Below are 19,037 nucleotides of genomic sequence, written 5' to 3'. Positions count from 1 at the left end.
AGTAAAAGTAGATTTCAAGCAGTTTTAATCCAGACTTGTTTACTTAAACTGGATTTTTGTTTATTATGGTTTATCTAGCAGAAACTAGAAAGAGAGAATGTCTCCACTGCCCCCAGGGACAAATGTTTAGAGAAAAGCTAGCATTGCCCTCAGGCTGACGCTTTTGAAAGAATGGGTATATCCATCCCAGTCTAGACAGTTTCTCCTCGTGATTTAGTTAATTTTTATTATGCTTTAGGTGTTGAATTGCCAGTGCCTTGGATACTCAGATTCATCAAAACATCCAAATATCTAAAACATATATAGAATACAAATATTGTTTATCCTCTGCTAGTGTTCCCTTATACTTATTTGTGATTTCGCTATAACTGGGTCTTGTATTTATGGTGGATGTTTTAACCCTGTGAATTAATGCAATTAATTTCAATGTATTATATTTTTCCTCTGGAAAAAGGAGATTGAGGTAGCTATACTCCAAGATAATAAAATCATGACAAATATTCAATTACTAGAATATTGGTATGTCTTGGAGTCATCTTATATAGCCCATTAAATGATTTTATGGTTGTTATGATTGACACCTGTTAACTTATAAACCAGAGAAGTCCCAAGTCCTGCGAGTATTGTGCTTGGTGGTTGGCCATTATTTATGTAAAATGTTCTTATGAATGCTTGCAATTACATAAAATTTATTTTTATTTTTACAGCCTGTTCGGCATTTGAAGTACTCCTTATTTAAGAAATCACTACTGGGCAGTGTCTCGGATAATGGAATAGTAACTCTATGGGATGTGAATAGTCAGAGTCCCTATCATAACTTTGACAATACACATAAAGCTCCAGCTTCAGGCATCTGTTTTTCTCCTGTCAATGAATTGCTATTTGTAACCATAGGCTTGGATAAAAGAATCATTCTTTATGACACTTCAAGTAAGAAGTAAGTGTGCCATGCTCATTTCTTAATTTAGTAATAAATATCTCAATAGCAGACATATTTGTGATTAGTATGGACCTCTGGTTAATGTTCAAGAGCTCTAAAATTTGTGTACCTGATACCTGGTAAGATAGATGTTTTTCTTTTTCTTCCCATACAGAAAAAAGTAGATGAGGCGTGGGCATTCTTGAGAGTGCTTCTGGATTGTGCATGTTGAGAGATAGCATGTTAATGATTTCACATATTTATTTTAGCATGCAACTAAATATGTAAAGCTTTAAAGCAATATGATTAATTTGCTTTAAAATTAATTCTTTATCTAAAGCAGGGTTTCTAAACTATAAACATTTGGGGCTGGATAATTTCTGATTTGGAGTTGGGGCTGTCTTAGGCATTGTAGGATATTTAGCAGCATTCCTGGCCTCTCTACCCACTAGATGCCAGGAGCACTTCCCCAGTTGTGACATCTTAACTGCCTCCAGTTGAGAACCACTAGTCTAGAGCTAAAGGATAATCTAAGTAATTGGGTCCATTGTGCCTTCATATCCTTCTCAGAGTTGCAGAGGTGCTCGATTAGCTTTTTAAAAAGCTGCAAGAACACCACACATATATTCAAGATACTTAACAGTAGCTAAAGAGCATGTAGAAGAAAATGGTAATGTTACTACTGGGGAAGGACCTGTACTGTCAGCCCTTGTTAAAAGTTTAACTGTTACTTATTTCATGTGCTTCTTTTTTCTTTTTCACTCTTTTTTTTTTTTTTGAACAAATTACTAAGAGACCTGAGTTAGTAAGCCATTCCTCTCTTACATTAGACACTCCAGCAAAGAGCTCAGCTTCAGCAGATCAGTATCCATATTTCTGTTTTAGCTTCCTGAGGATCAAGCCACATGGGTTCTGTTAGCTTTTTGGTCAAAAGATGCACAACTAAGAACAAATAGCAGCTGCTCCCCTGTGAAAGGTCACAGCCCTCTTGAGGCTTAAGCAGGTCAGTAAGTGGAAAGTGGATGCCGAGAGCCTCCTTAACCCCAAGGGTAGAGCCCTTGTTTATGGAGTAATACCCAGGAATTCTGTCACCTTCACTGCCAAAGTAATAATTACTTAAATAGGTACTGTTTCTAGAAGATGTAGACTGTACCTATTAGAAGAGAATAGAAAATTACGATAGAGTGTTCAGCAGTTCCTTTACATGCCATTATATTAGAAATGTCTCTAAGTCTAATTCTAAATTTCTACTTTAAACAATATTTGGGATGTGTATGCCGTTTGCCGAGGTCTAAGTAAGTTGGGTTTTGGTATACAGTTACTTATGTGTCATATAAGCTTACGTACCTGTATGTGCTCATGTCTATATATACTTTGTTCTCCTTCCCAAAGGCTAGTGAAAACTTTAGTGGCTGATAGTCCTCTAACTGCAGTAGATTTCATCCCTGATGGAGCCAGTTTGGCTATTGGATCTTCCCGTGGGAAAATATATCAGTATGATTTAAGGATGTTGAAATCACCAGTTAAAACCATCAGTGCTCACAAGACATCTGTGCAGTGTATAGCATTTCAGTACTCTACTGCTCTTTCTAAGGTAAGGTATTTCCTTTATTTTCTGCATTTTTGATTTTACAAAATAAATCTAGCTCATGGAAATGTTTTCTATCAATTAAACACCATGTAGATTTGATTTATCATTATTTTTATATGAAAGCATTTAAAATAATTTTAGTGCAAAGATATTTGATGTGTGGTTTTAAAACTATGTTTTGTTAATTTTACACTTGATTCTCATACTTTCAAAAATATTTTTAAAGGCTTTTGGTTCATAGGGACTCTCAGATCCACCAGCAAGCTTAAGATTTGTAAGGGAAAGTATATACATATTTTTAATGTAACGAGGAATTATAAAATATTAATAACAGTATAGAGCATTAGAAACCTGAGCTTTTAAATATTCCATTACATTTCAGTCAAGTTTAAATAAAGGCTCTTCAAATAAGCCGTCAGCTGTCAACAAACGAACCGTCAGTGTGAGCGCTGCTGGTGGAGGAGTTCAGAATTCTGGAATCGTCAGAGACGCAACCACCACTTCCATCGCCACAATTCTGCCACAGCCCATGACAACAGCTGTGGGGAAAGGAGCAGTTGTTGCTCAGGACAAAGCAGGTAAATGTTGCTTATGCATACTGTTTAGAGTGACCTCACCCCACCCCTATGTATATGATGAGCACTTTTTTCAAGAACCTAGGATGCAAATTTACTTGAGTATTTAGGTAATATGTTAGTAGATATCATTGAAGAAGTGAAAATTTTAACTTCCACTATAAGTCTTTTAAAAATTAATGAAAGGTACTTATTCTATTTAGCCGAACTTCTGTTGGAAAAAAATATCTTAAAAACAATAATGTCAACTTAGAAATTTATTCATTCTTAGTATCACTAAACTGGATGACTTTCCATTGTATCTTCAGATTAATTAGTAGAGAATGGAATTTTGATGATGTCATGAGTTGATCTCAGGTTTTTTGGTTTTTTTTTTTGGAGAAAGGCTATTAATGACTCCTTTTCATATTTTAGAATGGGAGGTGAGTCAAGTGATGAAATGAACATATTTAGATGTTGGCTAGTGCCTGGCACATGCTAAGCAGATTGTAGTAGTTTATTAACTAAAACCAAATGAATATGTTGTAATTTTAAATATATTTTTCTACTCTGATAATCATATTGATGCGTTTCTTAATGAAGAATTCATTTAGACTTTGTGAAGGTGTAAATTGACGATAAGCTTCCCCGCACTTACTGTAGAATATATTCTTTGCCCACAATAAAGATCATATTCCCTAAACTCATGAAAACCTTCTGGTTTTTATTTTAAGAAGTTGTGCTAAACTGTCAACTTGGAACAGATATTTTTATCTATATAGTATATATACCAGTATATTTCCAAAATATCCTTATTAAAAATAGATGTATCCATGTCGTCTTTAATTTTTAGAATAAGTACTTGACTTTGACAAAAATATTTGTTGGTGCCTTCTCAGTCTAAGTTTACTATCCCCAAGTATAAGCAAAACTTGAATTTGATAGCCTTGATAATGTGGAATAGTTTTTTAGAGTAATAAGTATATTCACTGTAAATTTTCTGTGAATATCTACATTATCCTTACTTAAAATCATTATATATTTTATAGAAAAATAATTAGATCCTTATATAAGAACTCCTGTAAATAAATACTATTGCTATATACTTAAAAGAAGAACTGTAACTTTGAATAATGTTTGCCAAGATGTTGAATTAACTGAAAATTGCTTTATTATTTTCAAAATTATTTTATTATTAACTTTATGCCTAAATTTCAAAAATTAAATGAAATAAAGATTCTTTCATTTACTGTAAATTTTCCAAGGTTTTACTGTTATTCACTTAGTTTTTAATAAGGAGGCTCATGTTTGATGATGACAGCATTAATTAGGAAACTAAAGACTTGGGTCTGCACGATCACTGATTAACTGCTCTTTGGCTGATTAGCAAAGTTTCTGGCAAAATGAATGTTTGCTCAGCACCCATATTAAAAAAATTTTTGTTTATTTTATTTGAAAGGATTGCAAACTTACAAAAAGTTATAATAGTAGCGCAAAGAACTCCTAGGCTCTAGTGTCTAGCATAGCCACCATTTTATAAATTTGCTACATTTGCTTCCTCATTTTCTGTCTCTCTCACACACACACACAATTTTTTCTCTCTGAAACATTAAGAGTATATTAGGCTTAAGTCTTAGGTCTGTACTTCCTACAAGGATGATTGTGGAGAATTTTCTTGACCATTCTGAGCCTTATTTTTCTCTTTTTAGATAATATTTAACATTTAGGGTTATTGTGAAAATCAGAGAAAATATATCAAAAGTTCCTGGAACATAGCGGGCGATCAGTAAGTTATGGTGTGACTAATATTGTCATCATGATCATCATCATTACTATTATTATTATTTCAAGCTTCTGGTAAAATAAATCCAGAGTTTGAAGAAAGTTCATGTTGCTTCTACTGAAGGTGTCCTGAATGGAGTTATTGAAGACAACCTCTGCAGACTTGTTACTCGTGCTCATTTTCAGTAGGAAACAGCCACTCAAGGAGTAAACAATAAACTGCTGTCTGCCTCCTTATTTTTGTCTACTTTACTATTCTTTATGAGTTTGGTATTCTGTTTTCCTTCCTCTTAGTAAACTATTGTGAGGTTATTGAAGTCATTTGAGGTCAGTAATGCTGAGAGCAATGTTAAGCTCCCACTGTTAGTGAAGGAAAAGACAGAAGAGGGAAAAAAATCTATTCACTGGAAGTTGGGGAAACAACTGACTTGAATCCTGCTGTTAGGCTTTGTGTTACATATGCCTTACAGACTTTTTAAAAAATAATTATTTCTGGATAGATTAAGTCTGAGTCATTTAGTAACAAAAGTAATTTATGTTTGGTATTAAGAGGGAAGAAAAGTATGTGTTATTTTAGAAAAAAAATCCAATCAAAATGGCTAAAATAAGGTGGTATTGTATGAATACATAAGTTATTTGCTTTTGGGGGGGAGCCTTTTATTCCATGAAAATGATGGTTAACTGGGCTATTGTTAAATTCTGCTTTTTTTTTTCTTGATGTGACAGTTGTAATATTACCAATAATATGGGTAATGCATTAATTTTTAGAACCTAGCTTCTGATGATAAATTTACTTAGATGTAAGAACTCTTATTTTTGTATATAATTTCTATAAGGTTTGCCTCGAAGCATCAATACGGATATTTTAACTAAGGAAACAGACAGTGGAAAAAATCAGGATTTCTCCAGCTTGGATGATACTGGAAAAAGTAGTTTAGGTGACATGTTTTCACCTATCAGAGATGGTAAGTCTGTTGAAATCAGAGGGTCATGTTCTCTTGCTGGTCGTCATTACATTTTTATTCTGGCGAAAAGATGTGGGTAATAGCTTCAGTTTAACTAACTCTTTTCATGACAGTTTGCTAACTTACTCAGTCCTCAAGGTGATATCTTTTTCTTCACCCTGATATTTCAAATGTTATCATTCTAAAATATATATGGGTAATTTTTACATGGGAACTATGCAGAAAGCTCTTAAGTTAGGATTTTCATTTCCACAGAAATTTCTTAAAGGAAGTTTGGCCTTTAAAGGTAATCTTTTTTACTTGTATCTACTTCTGAATAAATTTTCATAAAATCTTAGATATTTGGATAAGCAAAATATATCTTCCTAACTTAAAAAAAATTGTTCTGTGATTATTAGTATTTAATTGGTATTTATTAAATGTTTTCATGGAGAAATATGGCTAGTAGATGTTGCTGTTAAAAAGAAAAGGAAACAAACGGCAAAAAACTTTGCCAGCCTGATAAATGGAAACATTATTTATCATTGTTGTTTACACTATATGAACTAGGCACATTGGCTGTGTTTTTTGGGTACTCATGTCCATTCTGTTTCCTATAATGAGACAGTTTCACAGCTAATAATAGCAGTATTATCAACAATATGGGTAAATTTCTGGAAGATAATTTGGCAGGCTTAACTATTCATACTTTTTGGCCTGTTAATTTTATTTCTGTATATCTACCTAAGGAAATACTCAGAGAAGCCCACAAATATTTGTATGTTTACTGTTTATATATAATAGTGAAAAATGAGCAAATCTAAATGTTAACAGTAGCAGGATGATTAAATTGTTACATCTGCTCACAATCTTATAAAATTTCATTTTTTACTTTAAAATTGCCTATTTTCCAGTTTTCTACAATGAATTTCATAATGAGAAAGAATAAATACATATTTGATAGTACAGAATTATTGCGTCTTCTACCTTACCCCAACCTGAAAATGACTACTTCAATTGCCAGGTCAAATTCCCTTATCTTCCTAATGAAAGAGGAAGGATTCCTTTGTTTCAGGAGGAAGGGAGGTCAGACTCCATAGTTAAAGGTAAAGATAGGAAGGATGTGGGCCAAGGAGGGAAAAGTGGCTTAGGCTGGAGTTGAGAAGGATTCAGAAGTTAGTACCCAGTTGGAGGAGTTGTGGCTTATTGAGAACCCATGGAGTTAACTTTTGAGTTGAAGGATGTAAGAAAGGGGCTTTTTGGAGGGTTTTGAGTTATAAATGAAATTCTCTTTAATGGTTTTAAGAGAAATGACTAATGCATAGAAATTCCTCTTTAATTACTTAAGCTATTTTTGAAAATACGATTAGTGTATGAGCCATATGCCCTTTATTTATTAGGTTTATGTTAGTAATAAGAAAATAAGGATACTAAATATAGTACTGATTTTTATTATCGAGATTTGTGTTTTAATCTTTTAAAAAAGAATACTGCTTTTGTTAGGGCAAAACTAATAACTTCTAACAATGCAATTACTAGGTATATATACACACATGCAGAGAGATAGATGGATGGATGGATAGATGGATGACAGTTTTACTTATATGATAATCTTTTATGATAATTTATTGGCCATTCGAATTTCTGTTGAATTTCTTTGTGACCATTGACCATCTTTCTATTAATCTGGTAAAATGGAGTTAAGCAATTTTTTGTCGTTAATTAGTAAATTGGAAATATTAACAGTATTAAAATATTCTACCACTGAAATAAATATTAATAAAACCTTATGGTTTTTATAGCATTGTATTGCTCGCAAAATATTTTTGCATTATTTCCATTGATTCTCAAAACAATCTTGTGAAGTGATCAGGGCATTATCACCCTTATACAGATGCAGAAACTGAAGCTTAATTGTATTAAAGATTTGTCCAAGATCACAAAGCTGCTAAGGATGGGCAGAACTAGATTACAAACAAATCTTTTGAGTTTACTACACTGCTTCGTCTAGTATACTTTGCTGTCTTGTTAAATGACTATATCATAGAATTATCTTTTCATATTTGCTGCTATACATGAAGCTAAGAACAAAAACGGAAGTTTATGTGAATACTAGCTTTAACTTTACTTAGATTTTTCTTCTTAGTCTCTGAACTCTGGGAAATGAATAGGAAACCTAAGTTGCTATGGTATCGTTTTCACTATCTTTTAAACTTGATTTTCTACTTTTCTTATAGATACTGGAGTTAACAAGGGAGGTGATGAGCCCTCAGGCAATGGAGATGGTAAGGACCACTGAGAAGTATTTTTATAAAAATGATAAGTGATATTGCGTTATCTATTACTGTGTGACAAATTACACCACCATTTTGAATCTTAAAGGAGCATTTATCATCTCATAATTGTGGGTTAAGAATCTGAGCATGGCTTAACTGAGTGCCTGTGGCGTTAGCTCTCTCTTGGTGCTTTGATCAGGGTTTCCACATGGCTGCAGTCATCTCAAGGCTTAACTACTCAAAGATCTGCTTCCAAATTCATTCATATGACTGTTGGCCAAAGACATCAATCAGTTCTTTCTCCTGTGGGCCTTTCCACAGGGCAGCTGACAACACGGCAACTAACTTCTCTCAGAGTTGGTGAGCAAGAGAGTGACAGAGAGCATTCAAAATGGAAGTCACAGTGTGTTTATAACCTAATCTCGAAAATGACATCCCACCACTTTTGCTGTATTCTTTTTTTTAGAAGCAGGTCACTAGGTCCAATTCACATTTAAAGGAAGGGTATTACACAAAGGCAAGGATCCAGGCTGAAAGGCAGGGATCATTAGGAGCCATCTTAGAGGCTGCCTGCCCAGATGTGTACCAAATTAACAATTTTCAGTTTATCGAAAACTAATATTGACTAAAACGTTAATTTCGTTTTGCAGTTCTCGAAGTATTTTCACATACAGTATCTCCTTTAATCCTTACCACTCAAGGAAATAGATATCATCATTCACATTTACAGATCAGGAAGCAGTCATGGAGAGTTTATGATTTTTGCCTAAAAATACACATCAAATAAGGGCTAGAGCTGACAAATGAACCTGCCTGCTAAATCCAAATCCCATGTCTTTCTACTGCATTAACCTGTCTGTTGTGTTAAGTGCTTCTGTTAAATATCCAAGATTGGGAACATCTTATGCAAATGTGTTTTTTTTCTCTTCCTTTTCAGGTCTTGACTTTTTAACACAATTGAACTCAATGTTTCCTCCAAGAAAACATCCAGGATCTTCAGGCACTTCAGTTTTGCATTCTAGTCCTCTTAATGTCCTCATGGGATCTCCAGGGAAAGAAGAAAATGAAAGTCATGATCTGATAGCTGAATCTAAGAAAACATATCTGGGAAAACAAGAACCTAAAGACTCCTTCAAACAGGTATCTGCCTGAAAATGATACTGAACTCACTGTGTGTGTTTATCACTAACAAGCATAATGAAGTTCATCTCTAGAAAACAGGCAGTGGCTGTTGGATGTGTCCTTATTATTGACAGTGCTATGCACTTACTAAGTAGAAAAATATTCATATCTTGATGTCACATGTTCAAAACTAAAGGATACTTTTGAAATCTGTCTCTGAGTATGTTGAAGGTAACAGAAGTTTTAAACTTATGTTTTTTTTGTTTGTTTGTTTGTTTTTTTAACAAGAATCCTGATTTAACTGTGTAAGAATATTTTATTCCCAGATTTTTTAGAATGTATTTTCACTGCAGCAGAAAGCACCAAGTTGGTGGTCAAGTCCTTTGCTCTTGGTCTTAGAGCAACTTGATATAATTCATTATCATTACTTTTTATGATAATACAATATTCAATATAGAAGTGAATTATTATGTAATGGTTTAAAATGATCAGATATTACCAGGAAGGCTTAGTCTTTTGTGCAGTATGTCTATTTATTTTTATAATTATATTTTTAGAATGATATTGAAAAGACACCACTCAAGAAGTACAGAAATGTCTTTGGACTTATTTTTTATTTATTTCTGACTAGTTAACACATGAGACTTTGGGGAATTTTTTTAAAATTAATTTTAAATGATATTCAATAGCCAGATGCTTAGTAAATAAGGTTTTCCTCATCATGTTATCACTGAGATTGTTCTGTTGAGTAATTTGATTTATTTTGCTACTAGTCCTAGCAATCTTTTTCTCTTTCTGTATCTCTTTCTACTCTTCCTTTACCCGACTTTACTGGATAGAAAGAGAAAAGTAAGTACAAATTATATGGATGATACCAGAATTTATATAGTAATTTTTTATTTTAAATGTGAAGTTTGCAAAGTTGATCTCCGGTGCTGAAACTGGGAATATAAATACCTCTCCATCATCTAACCAAACAAGAAGTCCTGAGAAATTTGACAAAGAAAATGAAGCCCAGTTACTATATGAACCCACAATTAATGGATCCTCAACTCCACGTAAGTGCATAAAACTTCTTAATATTTGAAAGTGTTAAGTTGAAAACTCCCACTATTTAACTTGAAAAGATAAATAAATGGAGTGATCATAAACTGAAAGTAAAAATGTTCAAAGAGTTTAAAGTTTATGATATTTCTGTAGTGTGACTGACTATCTTACTAGAAGACTATAAAATGTATATGAGTGGTTAACTGTAACTACATTTATTTGAAACTCTCTTGGTGTGAATTTCATTTTCAACCTAATTTGTGTCTTTAATATGGTACAGATAGGAATATAATGTTAGGACCCTTTGAAAATAGGTCATTAACTACCCCAAATTGTCCCCCCGCCCATATTAAAGTCTTATTCATAGAGTTCATACCACTGACCCTAAAAACTTGATCGCATTTAAGGAGATACTAGGTTCAGCTATAAGAGTTATCTATACAAATTAACACTTTGTATAGAAGCAACTCTTTTGTATAGATATCTGTATTTTACCTTAAGGTTTCTGTAGATAAATTGTATTAACTTAAACTCTAGGGTTTTGCCTGTAGCACTACTTTGCTCCTATATTTTTTCTGTTTGTTTTTAATAGTCTTGGTTTATATAGTTTGTGTTGCAACTTGTCACATTCATCTTTTATAAGAGGAAGTGGTTCAGAGATTCTTCAAGATTAAGCCCTCTGTCATATATGATTACATTAGACAGTTGGCAGTTTATATATCTAGATAAATGACTATTAGAAACAATGTCATAGAAAGTTTCTAAGATTTGTATTATTCCAAACAGTGAATTTTTCTCAGTGTCACTGTTCTTTTCTAGTTTTTCAAGTTTTCTCATGCCAAATCTTATTTAGAAATGTTTGATGTCTTTTAGTCGAAGTTGACTATTAATATTTTCTCTCTTTTTTATTTTAGATCCAAAGTTAGCATCTTCTGTCACTGCTGGAGTTGCCAGTTCACTCTCAGAAAAAATAGCTGATACCATTGGAAGTAATCGGCCAAATGCACCATTGACATCTGTTCAAATCCGGTTTATTCAAAACATGATACAGGAAACAATGGATGACTTTAGGTAGTAATTGAGCAATCATTCTATCTATACCTTAACTGGCTTTTTTTATTAGGTATAAAACCAGAACTATAAGTAATGTTGGTGGTTACTGCTTTTGCCAAAGTTCTGGTGTTTATAAAACCATAGAAAACATAATGAGTTTTGTTGATGTTCATAGATTGAATTTATTAAATATCAGCCAGGAAAAGGCACAATTACCTAGGGTAATTATTAGATAATTTGGCAGGGCATTCTAAAAAGTAGGCAGCCATTGTGGATTTTTTTAATCATCAAAATGTAGATGGATTCCGGTAAGCGCAAATGGGATCCTTATGTACAGTATTTATAGATCACCTGTTAAGTTTGCTAGGTGCAATGTATAGAGAAAAATATCTTTAAAAAGAATTCTGAAAATTTTCAAATAGAATGCATTAGAATGTAACACTTCAGTTAAAAAATTCTTGTACCTATCTATTCTTGTCTTCTCATTCTTTGAATTTTGAACATTGTAAGAATGTGTTCTAGAATGCTACTTCCTTTTACCTATCATCTCAATATATTTTGGAGGCTATTACCAATTATTAAGATCTGTTTTCTTTCTGACCTATAGTTACTTAGTATTCTAACTCGGATTTAGTTATCATGAGTAAGAATGTTGGAGATGTGCAGTTTTTGTTGGTACATGTCTCTTTTTAATGTTAACAGTGTTTTGAATAAACATTTTTAAATGTTAACATATACAGTTTTCAAAGAAAAATAATCATTTTAACATTTACAGTATGTCTAGTATATGTACCAGATACTAAGGATGCAAAAATGAATGGTCTGCTTTCAAAGTCCTTATAGTTTAACTGGGAAAGGTACAATCTGTCCTACTATGATGTGTGTTTCTTTAATGTGAATTAATTCATTTATGATTGATAGATAAAGCAGCGATGACAATATGATGAATAAATTTTGTTGGTTCGTGTAACAGCATCCACAACAAAGTGCGTAAACGTTGCTGAAAGCAGCAAACCACCTATCAGTGTCCATCTTTTTCTAAACCCTTCCTCTTAACCAGTTTGACTATGTTGTCTGTGTGAGGAAGTACTTATTTTGTGATTATTCTTCCATTTTTGGACGTTTTATTTTTGCCTTCGTGCTTGACAGCTCAATGCTTCCTTCTGTCTTCTTTCCCCTTTTATCAAGTGACAATCACTTTTTTAAGGCGAAGTCTTTTTATTAAATATTTTAATATTTAAACTAAGCTAGTATTTTTATTAGGATTTATTTGTTTTTATAGTGCTTTGGTTATAAAGTTTTATCTGTTTTGAGTGGTCTGCCCTAATCCTTTTTCCCTAAGTCCTATTATTTTCTTTTTTCTTCCTTTTTAAAAAAAGTTTTAATTTGGTAAGAACACTTAAGATGAGATCTACTCTCTTAATAGATTTTTAAGTGTACAGTACAGTATTGTTAACTATTGGCACAGTGCTGTAGAGCAGATCTCTTGAACTTACTTTGTGTAACTGAAATTTTATACTCGTAAATTAGCAACTCCCTGTTTCCCCTTCTCCCCAGCCCCTGACAGCTGCAATTCTATTTGTTGTTTTCATGAGTTTGACTATTTTTGATATCTCATATAAGCAGAATCATTCAGTATTTGTCTGTCTCTCTGTAACTGGCTTATTTCACTTAGCATTATGTCATTCATGTTCATACATGTTGAATATTGCAAGATTTCCTTTTTTAAGGTTGAATATTCTATTATATATTAAAATTTAAAAATTTGTCTCCATTATTTTTAGTACATAATTTTAAAGAATATGAGGTTTTTCAGGAATGCATATATATGGCAAAAAAGCAGAATCATCTGGATATAGCTGACTATAATATGTGAACAAAGCAACATTGGGAACATGGAAAGGGAGTCCTTCTGCTGTGACGTCCTTAGAAAGATACCTGTCCTGCCTTCAGCTTTCTGCATGCCTTGCATTCCTGTACCTGAGGAGAGGGTGTGGGTAGGGGCCTCTCTCAGCTCTTCTGCACTCCACCTACCATAGGCAGCCTCTGCCTGGGACTCAGCGAGGATCCAGAATGGCTCAAAGGGTTTCTGTAAATTTCCCTGCTCTGCACAGTAGGTCTTGCACAGCTATGTCTCAGAGTGGGTGCACAAAGGAGGCCGTGAGGGAATCTCTCTGGGCAGTTCTTCCTCAGCTATGGAGTGTGGCTGCCTTCTCCACAAGGGCCTGGCCTGGAGTGCTTCAGAGCTTAAGAGAGGTTACTCTCAGTTCTCCCCTAACCCAGGTCTTCACTAGGCTTTGTGTATCTGTTCCTTATGTGTTGGTGGTAGTGGGTGGAGGTGGAGGGTGGAGGGAATCTCTCTCAGCCCTCTTGCTGTGCCCCTGTTTTTACAGAAGTACTCAGTGAAGGCCTGCAGACTTTCTCTGTGGCCGGGACTCTTTAGGGTTCTGAACTGTTACGCCAGTCTTCATTTGGCCTTTACAAATCTGTAAAAAATTCATCTAGTTCTCCTTACTCATCAATGACAACTGTCTTCTCCCAGTGCTCTATTGAGGATGAAAACCATCATGGGTCTCTCTTCTGCTAGGAGGGAATCATCATTTTCTAGATTTTAGTTCATTTAGGTTTCTTTACACTCTCAGCTCTGTGGTTGAATTTTAAAACACATGGTTTTATAGATAATCTGGCTTGTTCTCATTTACTAGGGTTGGAGAGATTACATCCTAAATGAAAGTCTGTGGGTCTATTTCTGTTGTTTTTCAAGAAGATTTAAGTTTCTTCAGGCTAGCAGATCACTGGTCTGTACTTGCTGGGTTTCAGGTTTTCTTAGGGCTAGTTTATTTCTGGTTTGCCTTTATTCCTAGTGTTTAATCTGTGCCTTTGAGAACGTCAGCTGAATGTGTGCAGTATTCACAGACCTTTTTACCTTGATGGGTCTTGAACTTCAACCTTCATTTCCCCGGCATCATAAGGCTGCAAAATACTTTCTCTGCTCTTTAGAGCTGCTACTTTTTGTTTGGCTTCACTGTCATCTCACCCAGTATAGGCATTGCTTAGGAATCAACAGATGTCTCCAGGGGAAATTGCACAGTTTCAGATTTACTTTACTTCAGGTGCTCTTTCCAGGATCTTGGACCTTGCAGCTTTGGGTGTTCTGGCAGCCCCAAACTCCATCCCCACCCCCCCGACCCCAGTGAGACTCTCTCAAGCTCCAAGGCACTGTTTTCAGCTCAGCCTCTTTTCCCCACGCTGGAATCGGCACATTCTCCAGAGGGAAAAACAAAAGGAAATGTGGTACTTACCTAGTAGACTTCTCTTCTTTGCAAGAGAAGAAATCCTGGCTACCGTCATGGTTTTCTGATTCCTTCAGTTTGTTAATAGCTTTTACCAAAATTGAAAGCAAAAGAGAAAAAAATTTTTACATGCCCTTATAGTTGCAACAGAAAAAATAAGGCATTATTTCTATAAAAATCTTTATAGAAAAACATTTTAAAATTTTGTTAGAAAGCATTAACATTTAACTAACTGGAAAGATATTAGGAAGATGTCATTTATTCTAAATTGGTCTATAGACTTAATGCAATTACACTCAATCCCTGGGTTTTTTGAAAGATGATGATGAGATAGTTCCAAAACGCATATGAAAGAAGAAAAGATCCAGGAATAATCAAGACATGTCTAGAGAAGAGTAATGTTGAAGGGGATTTGTTTATCGATATAAGTTTAATTATTAAGCTATAATTAAAATAGTGTAGCAATAGTACAGCGTGACAGATTGGCCAAAGGAATCAAATAGGCCAGAAAGAAACCTATGCACATATGAAAATGTGATCTATGACAGAGGAAACATGGCAGATATGTGTGCAGAATATGGAAAATTAATGAACAGTGTTGTGAAATATGGTTATTCATATGAAAAATAAGTATAGAGCCCTACTTCATGCTATTAAAAGATCAAATTCACATGTAGTAAAAGTTTAAATGTAAAGGGCAAAATTGTACACAATATAAGAGAATTTATTTATGACTTCAGGGTTGGGAAGTTATTAAGAAATAAGAGGATATTCTACTTCTAAAAATAGATTGGCAAATTTGACTGTGGTATCTTAGTAAATCAGCATATTAATAAGAACTCATCACAGGACACTATTAACAAAGTGAAAAGACAAGAAAATATCTGCAGTACTCACATAACAAAGGATCAGATTATGTAAAGAACTCTTATTAATAAATAAGAAAAAGACATTTAATAGAAAAATTGTTAAAAGACATGGAACAGCATTTCACAGAAGAGATATGAAACTGGGAGAGATGCTCAATCCTGTAATTAATCAGAGAACTAAAAATGCAATGTGATATCATTTCATACCCTGTAGATGGGAAAATATTGTAAAAAGTCTGACAACACAAGTCTTGATGTGGATGTGGAGCAAGAGGAATTCTGTTACACTGATAATGAGCATGTCCATTGATACCACTTCAGGAAACAATTTGCATTATACAAGTGTACATCTGGGTCATACCTATCACTCAGCAATACCTACTCTCGGATATATCATCTATAGAAATTGGCATGCGTGGATTGAGAGATATATAAATGATTGTTTATAACACTATTGTAATAATAAAACTTGAAAACAATCCAAATATCAATTGACAGGAAAATGTATACATCAGTACAAATCAGTGAATTACAGATGTATAGAACATAAATCTTGAAAATGTGATATTGGATTATTTTGTATATGTATACTACTCAGATATACACATACTACATAGGATATGCTACCCTTTTTGTAATGCTTTTAAGCATTATTGAGTACATATTCTCTGTTATACAAATGTATTTTTTAAAACATTTCTTTGCTTAAGAAAAATTCATTAGAGTACTGTCTTTTTTTCTTAAGCTTCTTGCAAGAGTTAAGTGATGGAATCAGGAGCATACAGGCAGTATATATGATTTTGGTGATGTTCTAGCTTATAAGGTATATGGTGGGTGACTGAGTGTTTCTTTTATTATAATTCACGATTTTCATATATTCTTTTATAAGCACGAATTAATTGCATTCTATGAGTAAGCTGTTACAACCACCCAAATCACCCCTTTCCATTCTACTGGAAGTATTTTTTTAATAGCTAATGTATTGATAAAATAGTATAACCTAGTGAATTGTGTATATTTCATTGTAATATAAATCTGTGTCTTTCCTTAATGAGAATTTCTGTATTAAGGAATGGTGTGGAGTGAAGTGGAGGCAGACAGCCTCCCGTCCTATCCTAGGTGCTATCCTAGGTCCACCACTTAACTGGTTCTGTGACTTTGGATGAGTTATAACTGCTCTGTGGTTCAATTACTTAACTGGTAAAATGGAGGTAATAATTGTACCTAGTTGTGAAGATTAAATGAGTTATTACATGTAAAGTACAAAAAACAGTACCTAGCCTGTATTAAACAAATGCTAGGTGCATTGCTATTTTTATTATAATAATTGTTAACATCCAATAATTTGAAAAATGAGAGCTTAGCCATTTTCTTTAATGATCTAGATTTGGTAAACTGTTACAATTTTAACAGTATTTTATATTCTCCCCTAGAGAAGCATGTCATAAAGACATTGTGAATTTGCAAGTAGAGATGATTAAACAGTTTCATATGCAGTTGGTATGTATGACAAATTTTATTTTAAATGAGTGTAGAGTTGTGCATATACAAAATCCATTTAAGTGCAATATATTTTTTACTTAGTTATATGTAGTTGCTCTGATAAACAGAAAGTTTTAAAAATTTAATAAGTAGAATAGTTGTTAATAGGTCACGCTTTATTTTAATCTATGATAGATAAGGCTATTTTATTACAATTTTTTTTCTTTTCAATAAGTAAACAGAAAACTTCCCAAATGTGCATATAGAAGCCTTCCAAATATGTAAATTTTAGTATGACCTTTTATTTATATTAGTGAAGTAATAAGGGTGATGAAGTACAAATTATATCATTTAGCTAGTTGAACATGAGAGAAACAATAAATGTGTAAAATAACTTGCCAAATAAATGTGAAATACCAGTAATTTTAAAAGCATCTTTGTCCTTTTCTAGAATGAAATGCACTCTTTGCTGGAAAGATACTCAGTGAATGAAGGGTTAGTGGCTGAAATTGAAAGACTGCGAGAAGAAAACAAAAGACTGCGGGCCCACTTTTGAAATTTCAGTAAATACCTTCTACATGTTTTGTGATCTGGGAAGTTTCTGGCAACACAGAAGTGCATGGAATCTTTACTGTTTTCTTGGACTCCGGGAAAAAAATTTTTTTGTCCCATATATTAGGTAAAAAAGTGATGGGATTTTATACCAACCACTATTTCATCTTCTCTGTCAAAAATATTTATATTTTTATATTAAAAGCAGTGCAGTGTATAATCTGCCTAATAGGAAAGTCAATAGGATCTTTATTTTCTGAAAGCTTTAGCTAAACACTAAGTGCCCTTTTTCATAAAAAAAGAAAATTGTGCAAAAAATAGGTTATGGATGTTTTAAAATCACCTTTTTTAACAGATATATTTTCAATTGACAGTTGCCTTCCAAATTTTTTTGGATGTTTGAGGATTAAACAATTTGATACACATTCTATTTTTATGGAGAAAGTCATTTTAAAATGGCAATTGGTATTTCTAAGTAATTGATTAATAAAACACAAAGTACGTTAGTAATTATTTTAACTTGATAAAGTCAAGTATGACAATTATTTATTACTTGTATATTTGATTAGACAATTTTTGGAATTTTCCGTTGCACAGATTACATTATATATCTATTGCATTTATGTTACCGTATTGTATTTCCGACAAATCTGTACTCATGGTTGGTGTTCTTTTAGCTGACTTCATTTTACTTATGAAAACTTTTAAGGATTCATAAGATTTGACCAGAGCTGCTTATCTGCTAATTATCACATGAATTAATAACAAGCAAAATTATACTATAAAGTTTCAACTAACATGATTCAACCTATAATCAGTGAACATTTTATATTAGAAACTAAATATTATTGTATTATTGCCATTTTTTTCTCCCAAATGCAGTGTGGATTTTTTTATGTGTGTGGTTTATATCATTAACTTTCTCTAATTCTTTGTATGTTGTGTGTAATAATTTTATATTTTTGACCTTACCATAAAATTTAGAAAGGTTAATTGTCAGAATTTATACCTCTTTGACAATAGGTAGATGTATACATTTACCTGCTGTGATCAACAGTTTTAGTGGTATAAGATTAGGTGGAGTTACTGGCTTGTTTACTTCCTTATAGTCTCTTATTCCAAAGATTTAAACTGTGTTCCTTATATAATAGTACTCCTGCCCAGTTTTCACTTTTGAGATGAAAATATTTACTAAAATAAAAAGGAAATTGAGTTAGCTTACTAACTTTATGGTTTTCCAATGCAATGGAAAATTTAAGGATATTTTTAGTAAGTGTAAACATGCTAATAACTACTTCAAGGAATAAAAATGAAAATGTTACTTTTTCCCAGTGTGGCTCAGAGAATACATTTGTATTGAAGCATAAAAGGGTGCTACTGTGATCTTTTTTCTGGTGGATTATGAAAGCATTATGACTTGTAACAAGTTTCTTTATTTATCATTATCAAGCAGATTTAGAAGACAAAGTGTGTTTTGCCTACATGCTGTATTAGAATCCATTAATATTTTCCTATTGCCTTTTTCTATTCATGTACTTACCGTATATTAAAAG

General features: G+C 33.1%; 1 protein-coding gene across 3 annotated transcripts in view; it reads left to right on the top strand.

Annotated features, from left to right (window-relative positions):
* Positions 1-18,810, top strand: part of NEDD1 (NEDD1 gamma-tubulin ring complex targeting factor) — a 42,949-nt gene extending 24,139 nt beyond the window's left edge. For all 3 annotated transcript variants that reach the window (XM_039874055.1, XM_039874054.1, XM_039874056.1), the window contains exons 6-15: positions 708-937; positions 2,312-2,513; positions 2,893-3,088; positions 5,683-5,811; positions 8,028-8,075; positions 9,004-9,206; positions 10,102-10,246; positions 11,150-11,306; positions 16,884-16,950; positions 17,384-18,810. In XM_039874055.1, the coding sequence (XP_039729989.1) occupies positions 708-937; positions 2,312-2,513; positions 2,893-3,088; positions 5,683-5,811; positions 8,028-8,075; positions 9,004-9,206; positions 10,102-10,246; positions 11,150-11,306; positions 16,884-16,950; positions 17,384-17,488 (1,482 nt within the window). In that variant the 3' untranslated portion in view covers positions 17,489-18,810. The remainder of the gene's footprint in view (positions 1-707; positions 938-2,311; positions 2,514-2,892; positions 3,089-5,682; positions 5,812-8,027; positions 8,076-9,003; positions 9,207-10,101; positions 10,247-11,149; positions 11,307-16,883; positions 16,951-17,383) is intronic.
* The last annotated feature ends 227 nt before the right edge of the window (positions 18,811-19,037 follow it).

This window comes from Pteropus medius, unplaced genomic scaffold (genome assembly GCF_902729225.1).
Source record: "Pteropus medius unplaced genomic scaffold, Ma_sr-lr_union100, whole genome shotgun sequence".
Classification (NCBI taxonomy): domain Eukaryota; kingdom Metazoa; phylum Chordata; class Mammalia; order Chiroptera; family Pteropodidae; genus Pteropus; species Pteropus medius.
The sequence above is the reverse complement of the archived record's forward strand: the minus strand, read 5'-3'. Positions and strand labels throughout refer to the sequence as shown.